We start from the raw sequence: 13,415 nt of genomic DNA, 5'->3' as shown, positions 1-13,415 counted from the left end.
CTTATAGCATGAGTCTGTCGGGTCTTGGTAGAAGATTGGTTTTATTTAGAAAATATAGGATTTTCTGGAAAGGACGCTAATACACCGCATATTCTAAACTACTACTTTTCATAAAGTTATTTTGAATAAAAATGCTTACTTACACAAATGACACTAAATACTTATGAACTCACCAGCATTTATAAAAATGCTGATACTCGCTTTCAAAATAACTTGTATTCTTAGGTCAACGATAGACAGGTACACCCGGGAGCTTTTGCGAAGTCAGCCTAGAACCGAGCTGCATCTATACTAGTTTCTGTATTACTTTGATGTCTCTATATAATGTAACTTATGTAAAACTATTACTATTAATGCAATGGTTGTTGTACTTTGATTACTATACTGCATATGTTGTGATACTTGGCATGACATCATCCACCCCAGAACGTTTCCGTCGTTCCGGTTTTGGAGTGTGACAAAGTTTCAATTGGACAGAAACTTGGAATCATGCAACTTGTATTGTATGATGAATGATAATTTTCATTTTTTGGAAATTAAGACTAATTCCTTTTTCACATATAGATGTGAGTCAAGTGAAGGACTAGGGGTTCTAATATACATTGTTGTGCACTGATCAGATCCACTACAAAGAAAAATAACACTATTTGTCATGACTTACTAAGAGTTTAGTGAATATGATTATGCTTACAAGTTTAAGTATAATTTTGATACCTTGAAAAGTTTCATAGTACAAGCAGAACGAATAAGAAGAATCAAGATGGCGGAAAGATAAAAGGTTCTCCAATCTGGAAGGAAAGGAGAGTACTTGAGTAGCATTTTTTATGATCATCTTAATGATTATGAAAACCATATCACAATTGATCCTCATAGGACACCTTAGTACATTTGCATGTCTAAGAAGAGGAATTGAGAATTGTTGAAATGGTTATATCGAGAAGATGAATCATACTTCGTTCCAAAATCGAGTCTTAGAGTCATACTCCAAGATTGTGACTTGAGTGAAATATATTAAGTAGGTTTATAACACATTTCAAATTAGTAGTTGTGATATTTTGGTTAAGACAAAGACCAACTAGGACCAATTGTATGAAGTGTCATTCTTGATAAGAATCTGCACTAACTCTTGGATATTTCTTTGTCAAGGAATGGTTCTTGACAAGAAAATCTTATATGTCAATAGGTCAGTAAGAGTCATAAAGATCTTGATAAGTTTCAAGAACTAATCAAAAATAAAACTATCGTTTATCACTAGCACACGACTTGAGGTTTGTAACCTATCGTGTTGACATATTCTTGTTTCTGTGTTCATTCCAGTTAAAGTTGACTATGCATTTAAGTTCTATGAGTTCTTAATTGTTTGTATACGGAAAAGCACATGGATCACTGAAAGTTCATTGATCAGTTTGGGTGAGCTGCTCAACAACTTGGAAGACATGGTAGGCCCCTGTGTTGCCATGTGACAAGAAATTAAGATTGAGTAAGTTCAGCCCATATGAGTTTGATTTTGTCAAAGACCTTGTCTTATGATAATGAAAAATTCCCATGGATAGGAACACATACACCATAAAATCTAAGTGACATAAGGTTTCTCTCTACTTCATGAAAATGATTGTGAGGAAATACATTCACTAAGTAGATTATGAGAAGATAGAAGTTGTGTTAATTGCGTTCTCAAATTTGATTATGATTACGACATCCCTCTTCATAGTTTGAATTGTGAGAAATGGCAAATAGTCTGAACATCCGGAACTTATTGCTGTAAGTTTTGAAATAGTTTAGACACACAAATAAGCTTTCTAATAAAAGGTGTATGAGCTTAGATAAAGGCATATCAAAACATATCGTACCAGAAATCTAAACTTTTGTAAGAAATTCAATAAGTATTTATTTCTGGAAGTGCAGCTGATTTCTGGGTACATGTCAAAGCTAGTTGGAGCATAAGGGTTATGTTGGTAAGAATATAATTATCATGATAGTGTGAGCATGATTATTATGTTAAGTGTTGCAAGTTAGCAATACTGGTTATAGGAAACAAAGGTTAAGAATTTTGTAAATTTGCAGAATTTGAAAAATTGTTTCGCTATAGTAAGGGGGAGGATACTCATACTTTATTTCGAATCTAAAAGCTTAGATTGAAATATTAATTAGAATTAGTTATGGACATATATTATTACCATGGTGGAATGTTTCAACATGGGAAATCTATATATGGAAATGTTATAGCAAAAGACTGGTAAAATATCATGTCTTTATGTAAGACATTTTGAATTGTATCCCATATACTCTAAGTATAGGATCGATTGCGTGTGCCGTAATATTTGCATGTTCTGTTTTTTCCAAATGCCTAGCGAATTAAGAGGGAAAAAGGATCAGAACCGGATATGACAAAAGAATTAAACAACTATCAAGAACGATCTAAGGTTCGCTAAGGATTGGTCGCTTGTGGGCAGTTGGAAGTATAGTAATGGATGGACCATATTGATATTATTATGAATAGACAAGATTTTATTAATAATAAGTTGTCATATGGCGAATATGGAAATGTTTCCATAATGGGAGTTGGATATTAAGAATCTATGTGTAGGTTAGAAAAATTTTGTGCAAGAAGGATGTTCAAAGGAATGTACTTTGAATTTGAAACTTCACTTCCATGGAATTGTTCTTGAGACAATCTCCAAAGGAATACTTTATAATATCGTTCGTAAAGTCTCTTTGACTTTTGTACCTCGATATTACAAAAGGAATCATTGCATGATAGTTTAGAATCTAACACACTCTTATAGTGGCAAGAATTAGGTAAGGATTTGAAATTGTGAAATAAGCATCATTGAGATGTTTTCAATTGATCTATTTCACAAAGTAAGGACCATAGGTAAACATAGTTTGCATGCTTAGAGAATGGGATAACTATTTTTTTAGTTCAAGTATTAGGTTGATTAATCGAAACATTATACAATGAGTAATGTATAATCAATATGGTGATTAAATAATAAGCGTTTTATTTATATTCAAAAGTTTTGAAACCATATTGGATTAAATTATTCTTGTGCTTCAATTTGCACGTTTTGACTTCGCGAATAATAAGATTATTCAAACGTCCACAGTCAATCATACTTTGGAAGTAGGTAATGAGGTAAGACTATCATGAATGAGTTTTTGTAAGATTGTCTAAGGTGTTAGACATAACAAAAGTTTGCTACAACATTTTTGAGTACTCTTGAAATAAGATTTGAGTATTGGATGAAACCCACACTCATTTAATCACTTCATGGATTTTATCATGAGTAATTGTGAGATAATTTTATATCTTATATTCTTGCAACAGAGACATATAGTCGTAGTTTACAAGTCGGTTGCACATTGATGATATGTAAACGCACTGGTAACTTGGTGTTTACCTATGGTCCTTACTTTGATGAGTAAATAGAGCAAGTATATGAGTCGAAGTTTATCCATTCCATTTACCCTAAGAGGGATACAAGCGATATTTGTGGGCCCCTCGATGATTTAGTGATAAGAACCCTAAGCGCTTGGCGAAGCCTGGACTGATTTGATTTGTTGAATTAGTCAGTCGTCATATATCGGAAATCGGGAAACAACACATGAATAGAGAGAATGATTATAATCCATGTCTCAATTCATACGATATCTAGAATGGAGGAAGATATGATCCCTTATCTAATGGACACGTCATTGACTAGGTCAGAGTTCGACAACGACTTTTTGAGAGCTACGATTGCTAATCGGATTTTGAAGTTACATTGGCAATTATAGTTGTTAGACTTGTCTAAGTGGGAGACTGTTACTCTACGGTTAAACCCTAGCTGATTTTTGGATTAAAGGCCCAACCAAGTGAATTAGGGTTTACAAGTTGAAACCCTAGGAATTCAAAACTATATATTGAACCCCTAAGCTTGCAAAATTGGCCACTAGTACTCCACGGTTAAACCCTAGCCGATTTTGTATGCTTCATAGCCTCTCTCTCATTATCCTTCACTTGTTCATGGTGTTTGTAACTTGTTTGAGGCATCACACTTGAGGTGCTAAGCTCTTGAAAGACCAAAATTCCACAAGCTACAACTAAGAGGTAATCTTTTAACTAGTTTTTATGTTTCAAATATCTATGTTGTATGCTAGTTATAGGTTTCATGCTTTGGATAATTTTCGTTGCATGTATAACTAGGGAAAACTTAGATCCAAAGCATGTAGGGTTTAATGTTCACCATAAGAGTGTTATAGTACATAAAACTCAACAGGGAACATGTAAGTTTACCTCTTCCTCGCCTCCCTCCCATCCCTGTGATTTCATCATATATTAAAATTCAAGGTTTTATTAGTATGTTGAACTATTCTTGTCATTTGTTTGTTTATTTATTTTTTTATTTTTTTAACTTCATCAACAACTCCTTATGCAGAAGATATAGTAGAATGTGGATCAAACCCACCTCAACTAGAAACTACTAATCCACTGATTCAAGATGCAAATTCTCCAAGATCAGCGTCTCCTTCCCCTTAAGCTGCAACTGTTCCCCAAAATGCCAATTCATATGCCTACTTATGCTACCTTTCAGGGGAAGTCTAATTCCAACTTAAAACTATTGTGCTCTCCCAGCTATCCTTATTGGTTCAGATGACTCAATTTATTGGAGAAAGACTGATCAAAGTACCAAAGATATGGCTGACATCAAATGTATAATGGCTCTGGTAAATGATGATTATATGATGATTGAAGACACTCCTCCTAGCTCTCCAGGTGATGATCAACACCCTCCTCTTCGTAGGAATAATCCATACCCATCACCATCTGGAAGTAATCAGTTACATCCACTTATTCCAATAAATAAACCTCCACCACCTCCAATGAATCCTCCTCCTTGCTCAATCATTTTTTTTCTCTTGTTCCTCCTTCATGTCATCGCTACCTCCTACCTTGTTGCTGTCGGACGTCGAGCACCATATATGACAACGATCATGTGTGGGCTTCAACCTGTACGCTGCATTGCCCCTTTTTTGGCTTTGCCTTTGATGCGCGACACAACCCCAAAGACTTTAGGCCAATTACCTTTGACCGTGGGAGCCAAGGAAAACAAACGCAAGGAAAGCCTAATCGATCAAACTCAAGACTGTTACATTCCATTTTTACAACTAAACCCCTCACATACCCAACTTTGTATTCCATTCCCCCTAACTCTAGATTATTGGCAAATTAAATTTCTTTTATTGAGAACTTAGCCCCTCCATACCATTTACACCTTTTATAACTAGAAGTTACCCTAAATTAATTTAATTAACTTACATTCCTCTTAAATATAGAATAATTCATATAGATATTAAATAACACCATTTTTTATTAAATTTATTTCATTCTACACTCTTAGAATCGAACTAACTTTACTTCGCTTAATAATCTTGTAACAAAACACTAACATCGTTAAAGAAAGACCTTTTGGGTCGTTACACAAGTTGATGCCAACGTTTTCAGCTTAGCTCAAGCTCATTATCTATTCGTCCGTCGTCTGCTGCAATTTATAAATGTTTGATGTGTCATTCATCTTCGTAGGGCTAGCATTGGTCAAAATTGAAAGAGTTAAGATTTCATTCTTACTCTCAGTGGGAGCACGAGCCAAAAACTTTCATTGAAGATTAGTTTTGATATCATCGGATAGGGGGAGATTGTAAGGTCACATATTATGATCTGATGAGTCAAACATAATTACACGCTGACCAACGCAAACGTTAGCATCAGTTCCAGAATGATCAGCATCAGCGTGATCTCATGATCTTAGTGATCTTTGTATATTATAGGAAGATATTGTTTGAATATTAGGTAGTTATACTCTGTAAATATAGAATAGATAACATAACCGATATCTTGGTGATAAGGATTTGTTTATAAGTAGATTATATACAATTATTTTAATCAAGGGATTCACTAGATTAGTTTGGTATATATACTTAGGGTGAAACCCAAATGTAAAACAACCTTGAGTCGTCATGTGTTGGTGACCGTCTTTGTGACAACCCGTTTTCTTGGTGAAAGACAATTTGGAGAAATTTCTGTGTTCTTTACTTTTTCTATTTAATTTTTACTTCGTTTGTTTGTTTGTTGTTTCTTATACTTGATTGTGTCTGATTAATACAAACCTTCAAACACCTTAGTACAATCTACCTAACAATAAGTTAAAGGAAAACCAACTGTTATGTTCATATAAGAAACAATTGACTAATAACAAACCAATCAATATAATAATAGGTTAGGTGAAATTATACAAATTATAAAAAGAATATGAGTTTCATCGTTAAATCTTAAGCATATACGAATAATTCCTGCATGGATCAATTACTTTACATGTCAATAAGTTTAAATTTCGGAGCTCCAAAACACTATGTTATCTAGGTGTTTAGGAGCTTCAAAATACAAACTTATCGACATGTAAGGTAATTGATCAATAGAGGAATTTTTCATATATGCTTAAAATTTATTGATAAAACTCATATTATTCTTTATAATCCGTACAGCCTCACCTATCCTACTATTATATTGATTGGTTTTGTCTTTAGTCAATGGTAGATTGTATTAAGGTGTTCAAACGATAACTTGAATATTTTATAATGTGTAACATAAATTTGTATGAAAATAGATTATATGGACGATGATTAATTTAAAATGATGCTAACATCATTGTTTTATGGAAAATAATTGGTTATAGAGCTTTTTAATTCTTAGTTGATGTTTATTTTTATTCATAATTTCAACTAAAAAATTTCCAGATTCTAAGGAAAAAGTAAAAGAGTTTAAATAAAAAAATAATTTACCTAAACTGCTTGTAAACAGTGGCCGTACAGAAAACAGCAAGGAAGAATTTGGGAGAAAGACTTATTATTCACACTCTTTATCTTGTTTGTAACATGTGGTTTCCGAGAAACCAATAAGAATTTGGGAGAAGACTTATTATTCAGTCTTTGGTCTTGTCTGTAACACGTGGCTTCCGATAAGGTTGATTTCTTATAGGAAATACTTCTAATTCAAAATACTTTATTATATGTAGTAAAGAATACGGCTTCATTTGCCTAATACGAGTGAGATATTTATTATGCATCCAATTTTTTGTCAAATATTATTTAGCATGGTTCTCACTGGCACACTCTTCGTTGTAATTTTTTTTTATACAATCTACGTCAACTTATAAACTTGAAAAAAATAAGGTTCCACTTTTTAAAATTAAATTATAGTATATATAAATCATGGATTTATTTAAAAATAATGTTAAAACAGCCAAGGCCTACTACATGACGCCCATATAAATCTCATCTAGTTGTAACGATAAAAAGTTTTTAAAAAAACCATATTCATAACGTAAACGAAGCTTATGACTACCATGTTTGCTGAGAGTACATATACTATAATTCACAAAATAAAGTTATTCATGATCATTATACAATTCAAAATATAATATTTTAAGTTAAATGAGTTTTTTTTTTTTTTTTTTTTTTTTTTTTTTTTTTTTTTTTAAACGATGGAGCGTTTTCTTTTTATCTAGTAAAGTTATTATGCGACTACTTTTATTTTGTGTTTTGTCGAACGCCAATTACGTATATGATTTGTTATAAATATAATCCAGTGTTTTTTTTAGTTATTGTTACAACATTCCAATAACCATGTCCGACCTTTTCCACTCTCTTTCACTGTCTCTCCTCCTCTTACCCTTCTTGTTCATTTCCATGGCTGCTCAGTTCAATTATTCAACTTACCCCAGCTGCCCTTCATACAACTGCGGGAACATCAATATCAGCTACCCTTTTTGGAGGATCGGCAGTGAAACCTCCACCCAGTTCTGCGGTTACCCTGGTTTTGGAATCAATTGCTCTAAAGACGGTGATCAACAGGATATTCCAACTATTAATTTGGGAAACGATTCTTACTATATCCAAAATATATTTTACGGTGATCAAATACTGGAATTCCCTTATATACTCTACGAACCAAAGACTATTGTCCTTGTAGACTACGACGTTTCTGCCACCGTCCCGATCGTCGACTGCCCCATGGTGCGCCATAACATTTCAATCGGAACTTTGCCTTTCCTTTTTACGGATCAGAATGTTAACCTACGTGTTCACTTTAATTGTACCGGAGTTCCGCCTTTTGCACATGAAATCCCGTGTCTGAGTTCCGCGAGTAGTAAGTCGTGCGTTAATAAAGTAAACTCCGAGCCAGCGAATTTCAGTTGGGATGAGTACTCATGTGATGACGATGCTGTTGTAGCGACGGTGTTGGATGAACTTGGCCCAGAAAGATTGCTGGGGATAGAGTTCATCGAAGCCTTGAGGGGAGGATTCGAGCTCGCATGGGAGAGAATGGGGAATTGCAAAAAGTGTGAAACTTCCTTTGGGCGTTGCGGTTACAATAGCAATACGACGGAGTTAATGTGTTTTTGCTCCGGCGGCACGACTACTTTGGGTCATTGTGAAGGTACGATTTTTAAGACTACTATCTTCAAGTTAAATATCACATTTGCCCCTCTTTTTAGCAAATTTACAACTATTGGAAAGTTAAAATAGTGAAGGGGTGGCACATTAGAAGTCGTGGATAACTGGTTGCCTTCATAAGTAAAAAAAAAAAAAGTAGTTGCTTAGTATAATATTTTTTAAGAAAATTAAATAAATTAACCAATTCGTTTCGACAAAAGTAACTTTTATTTTATTTATTTATTTTTGTAAAATGAACAACTTAATATAAGCTAAGATTTCAGAGCACACTTTGAAATGGGGATAGTCAATAGCCTATTTTAAAAGGTCAATATATAGTTCACATTAAATGATTTTATTATCGTTTCTTTTCGTTTTCATGGTCGTTTATTTATAATTTTATGTTTTCATGGTCGTTTATTTATAATTTTATGTTTATTTGGTTATTTTGTGTTTATGTTTTTATTCTAATTTCAATTAATGGTTGGTTTTATTGTTATTTATAATTATTATAATTAAAATTTTCTTTTTGAAACGACAAACTATTTCTAACAACGTCTATGTCTCCTAATGAGACTTTATACCATGACCTCTTATTTAAGATGATTATTTCTTACCACTAGGCCTAAGGTCATTTTGATAACTTAAATGACAATGTATTTTCCATATGAAACAAAACTTGTATTGCAAAAACAAATAACTTTGGAATGTCATGAAACAAAATATACACTACAAAAAATAATAATTATAAAAATTCAGATGTGTTCAAATAATAATAAATGTGCAAATAGACACTTACTTTTGACATATACTCTATGGAATATTTGCAAATTGCCTTCGATATGAGTTGGTCCAGGTCTTGGTGCAACCATCTATGCTCACGTGATGTGACCAGTGATCAACCTCTCCAAACACCAACATAAGAAAACTTCACAATCACTTTATCGTTAGACTATTGTGGTTAGTCATTGACATTCACAAGGGTGAGTATAAAACTCTTGAGGGGGATTACATCGATTAGTTTAGTACCCCAATAGTTGATAGCCACTAGGAGTTTGTGGATACAGGATCACATATCTATAAATGAAATAAATATTTTGAAAATAGCTGGTAGATAAGTAATTATCGTACATAGTGATAGTGATCATCCGGAAATCCAAAACCCCTAAAAACTAGTGTGTAATCGTTATACTAATGGGGATGTATAGTTGCACAAAAGATCAAAAATAACAAATCATCATGTAACATTTTGTTATAAGTGACTATTACGTACGTAAATGCATATATCATCCAAGTCATACCAATCCTTTACATCCATGTTGAAAGTTTGAAGAAATGTCCATCGAGCATGATATGTCCTTCACTCTAGAAGCATCGAAATCCAGAGCATGATGTGTTGCTGATCAACACATGTAATTAATAGAGTAACATAACTAAATGTTTAGTATGTAATGATAGCATACATATAAAACTACAACACATTTCAACCTACTGTTGTCAAATTCCTCATATTTATCCATCTAAAACTCCATCATCGATTCATATATGAGAAATCGGTGAACAAAAAATAACGAAGCATCATGGTTTAATGTTATCATCTTTACAATCGAATAGTGGTGTGCATACAAATGTGACGTCTTTCCTTTGTATCTAAGTCTATACATACTTCAACCATATCGAGAAAAATATGTCGCTTGTTGCATATGCCTATATGCTAATGGTGGCTTTTGGTAATCAGACATGGACGTACGCTTAGGTCCTTCATCATGTAGTTTCTCTGGATTAACAATGACACCCTACATAAGGATAAGGTTATCTACAATTTAACATTCAACAATAGAACAATCAATATATATCACATATCTTATTAAATATGTACCTTAAACCTGTGTGACCAACAGTCATCCTTTGACATACCATGGCCATCTATGGAAATCCAATATATACGAGCACTGTGTCGCCTTTAATAAGGTAACCGTTTCATACTATTAAATAATCAATGATGCAATAATCAGTATATGATAAATAAAATTAAAAATGTACCTCTAACCTATGGAATGTGTCATCATCATCTGTGGTAACCTTATTATAGGGTGTATCATACTTCCCTATGAAAGTGTCTACAAGTAGCCCTAATTGTTTTTTCATGCCATACATACGCATGACATGTGCGAGCAACATCCTCTTATATTCTTGAAGTTGTTTTTGCAACTCTAGTATCATTTTATCCTTATTAATAGCGCGTCATGTTTCTGGTGGTGGTTGTGGGACTGATGGATATGAACTTTTGTTATCATCTCATTGTGTCTTCCTTTGTAGCGCTTATAATGAGGTGACCTATGATGTGATGGTATAAAAGATGGTGTCGTGGGAATGGGTGACCAATGTAAATCGTCACATTAAATCAAAACGAAGATATAAGACCACCAGGAAGAACGACTCTTATCTAGCGTCGACTCTATCTTTTCTATAGGGTGATTACCCCTAATATAATTTTAAATTAATTATTAACATGATGATACATAGTGCTGAAAATGGAAAATTTATATACTTGATGCACTGATTATTTTGTAACTGAGTAAGCTTAGACCATGCAATGGCTTGGGGTATCAGATTTGGTTGTCGGGTATGTAACAAAATCTAACTGGAAAAATTCTTTAACTCTATATTTAACAAAATTATGTATCATAGTATTAGAAAAAAAAATAAAATTTTAAGAAGATAATATTGCTATAAAAAGCACTACCACCTTAAAGGAAAATAAAAATCCGCTTAGTCTATATGTTAACTTTTGTGGTTTGGATTTTTTACTTTGACAAGATGAAGAAGTTAATGAAGAGTTCCAGTTACTGTGTTTATTTGCAGTACAAGTGTTCCCAAAGTTATCCTGCCCCAAGAATCTCTGCAAAACTAATAAAAAAAATACATAATTCCATACATAAAAGGATTAATAATTATATTTAAAAAATAACAAGATGATACCTATGGAATTCATCAAACTTGGGCACCAATCCTAAAAACTCCTCCTTCATAGGCCGTCGAGGCAATCGACCGTTAAAAACCCCGTCCAAGTGATGTAGTGGACACACATGAAATGCATCCTTGTTTGATTAATTACAAAGAGATGTATCAAAAATGTTTATAACATGTTCACATAGGTCATGTTCATTGATGCCAATAGATTTCTTCGTTAATGTCGTGGTGAGGGGAGTGGATTAGAAATATTAAATAAGATCTTCGAATAAGGTGCCAACAACTGTTGAAAGTATTTCAACGTTTGGAGTTTCGTTGGAATTCTTGATGGTGACTGGAGCAAGAGGTGTTATTGAAGCAGGGATTAAGATTGACTTTGTAAGATAAGAGAAGGGTGCCATGTAGAAGTTCGCTTAGGGGTTATTGCGAAGATTGCCAAACATTCTTTAAGGAATTGTGAAAATTTTGATACTTCAAAAAACTTAAATTAAAGGAGACGGAGAGATTAGGGTTCCCAATAAGATAAGTTTAATCTCATTCATTGATTAAGTTGTAGCTGCCCAAGTAGTTAATGAGTACAAAAATGGTGTGATAGCTTTCAAGGGGCTATTTTAAACTATGTGTTGATAATTCAAGAGTCATATCGGTCTATGGCACAACTTCAGTGTTAAATAAAACGTCGTCAGTGGTTGTAGAGATCAGCGGAGAAGAAATGATGTTGCCACTGTCATTGTTAGTGGTTCGTAAGGTGATGAAACTTATCATAGCCACTGATTCTCATTAGTAGTAATGAGATTGGATAACCATCGATAATATATATATATATATATATATATATATATATATATATATATATATATATATACTAAACGAAAAAAATAACCCTTTCTAGAAACACAAACCTGACAATATATATATATGAGTCAACATAAACATTGTTATAAGTATTAGCTTACGGGTTATGCTCAAATGATTTAGCGGATCATGAGATATAGGACACTGATGGAATTTAGGTAAACAAACAAAATTAAAACCCTTAAGTTTGCATGTAACCTAAATAGGATCTATGTTTTCTCTATTAAACCTATAACTAAGAACATCAAAAAGAAACCTGGAAAACCTAGGGTATTTTCGAAATTGACATGAGAGGGTTTTAGAATTACATACCTTTTAGTTGTTATAGCAAACAACTAGAATTCCTCTTTGTTGATCTCTTAGACGCAAGCACAACAAGTGTCGTGCCTCTAATGAAATCACACCCAAGCTAGCAAGAGGATAATATAAAAGAGAGGAGAGGGGAGGCAAGATTTCGTCCAAGCCTTAGGAATAAAGGGAGTCACGAAATCAAGGGGATAGGAGGCTCTTTATATAGTTGAGGAAACTTGTTGTCAAAGTTAGGGTTTATGGGATATTCCCTAGATCCCTTTGCTTGGTGACCAAGCGGCCCAATCCCTTATACTAGGGCATTGGACAAAATCCCCTAGGCTTTCTCTAAATATTTTCGTCCACCTCATTCCATGAGGTTCTAGAGCCTTCCTTTCTCAACTATCAATAAATAATCAAACAATTCTGTACATTTAATTAATCAAATTAATCCCAAAATTAATTCCAATTAATTTATGATTAATTATTAATTAAATAATATGATTTCTAATTAATATATTATTTTCATAACACATTAATAAACTATTTATTTAATTTATTATTCACATAATAAATTAATTTCTCTCTCTCTCTCTCTCTATATATATATATATATATATATATATATATATATATATATATATAATCATACTGTTCAATTACTAGGTTTGAGGGCAACTCAAAAGGACTATGCTACTATCAATTCAAGTATATATGATTTTTAGTTATTGGCTTAGACACCTAATCTAATAGTCTCCCACTTAGATAAGTCTATAACTATAATTGCTAGTATAACTTTTGAATCGATCAGCAAATTGTAGTTTCCA

At 33.0% G+C, this 13,415-nt stretch overlaps 1 protein-coding gene across 1 annotated transcript in view; it reads left to right on the top strand.

The window, feature by feature from the left end:
* Positions 1–7,590: 7,590 nt before the first annotated feature.
* LOC111903575 (LEAF RUST 10 DISEASE-RESISTANCE LOCUS RECEPTOR-LIKE PROTEIN KINASE-like 2.1) overlaps positions 7,591–13,415 on the top strand; it is a 51,163-nt gene continuing 45,338 nt past the window's right edge. The window contains exon 1 of the mRNA XM_023899342.3: positions 7,591–8,476. Coding sequence (XP_023755110.1) covers positions 7,663–8,476 — 814 coding nt within the window. The 5' untranslated portion in view covers positions 7,591–7,662. The remainder of the gene's footprint in view (positions 8,477–13,415) is intronic.

The sequence above is a fragment of the Lactuca sativa genome, chromosome 8, assembly GCF_002870075.4.
Source record: "Lactuca sativa cultivar Salinas chromosome 8, Lsat_Salinas_v11, whole genome shotgun sequence".
Classification (NCBI taxonomy): Eukaryota; Viridiplantae; Streptophyta; class Magnoliopsida; order Asterales; family Asteraceae; genus Lactuca; species Lactuca sativa.
The sequence above is the reverse complement of the archived record's forward strand: the minus strand, read 5'-3'. Positions and strand labels throughout refer to the sequence as shown.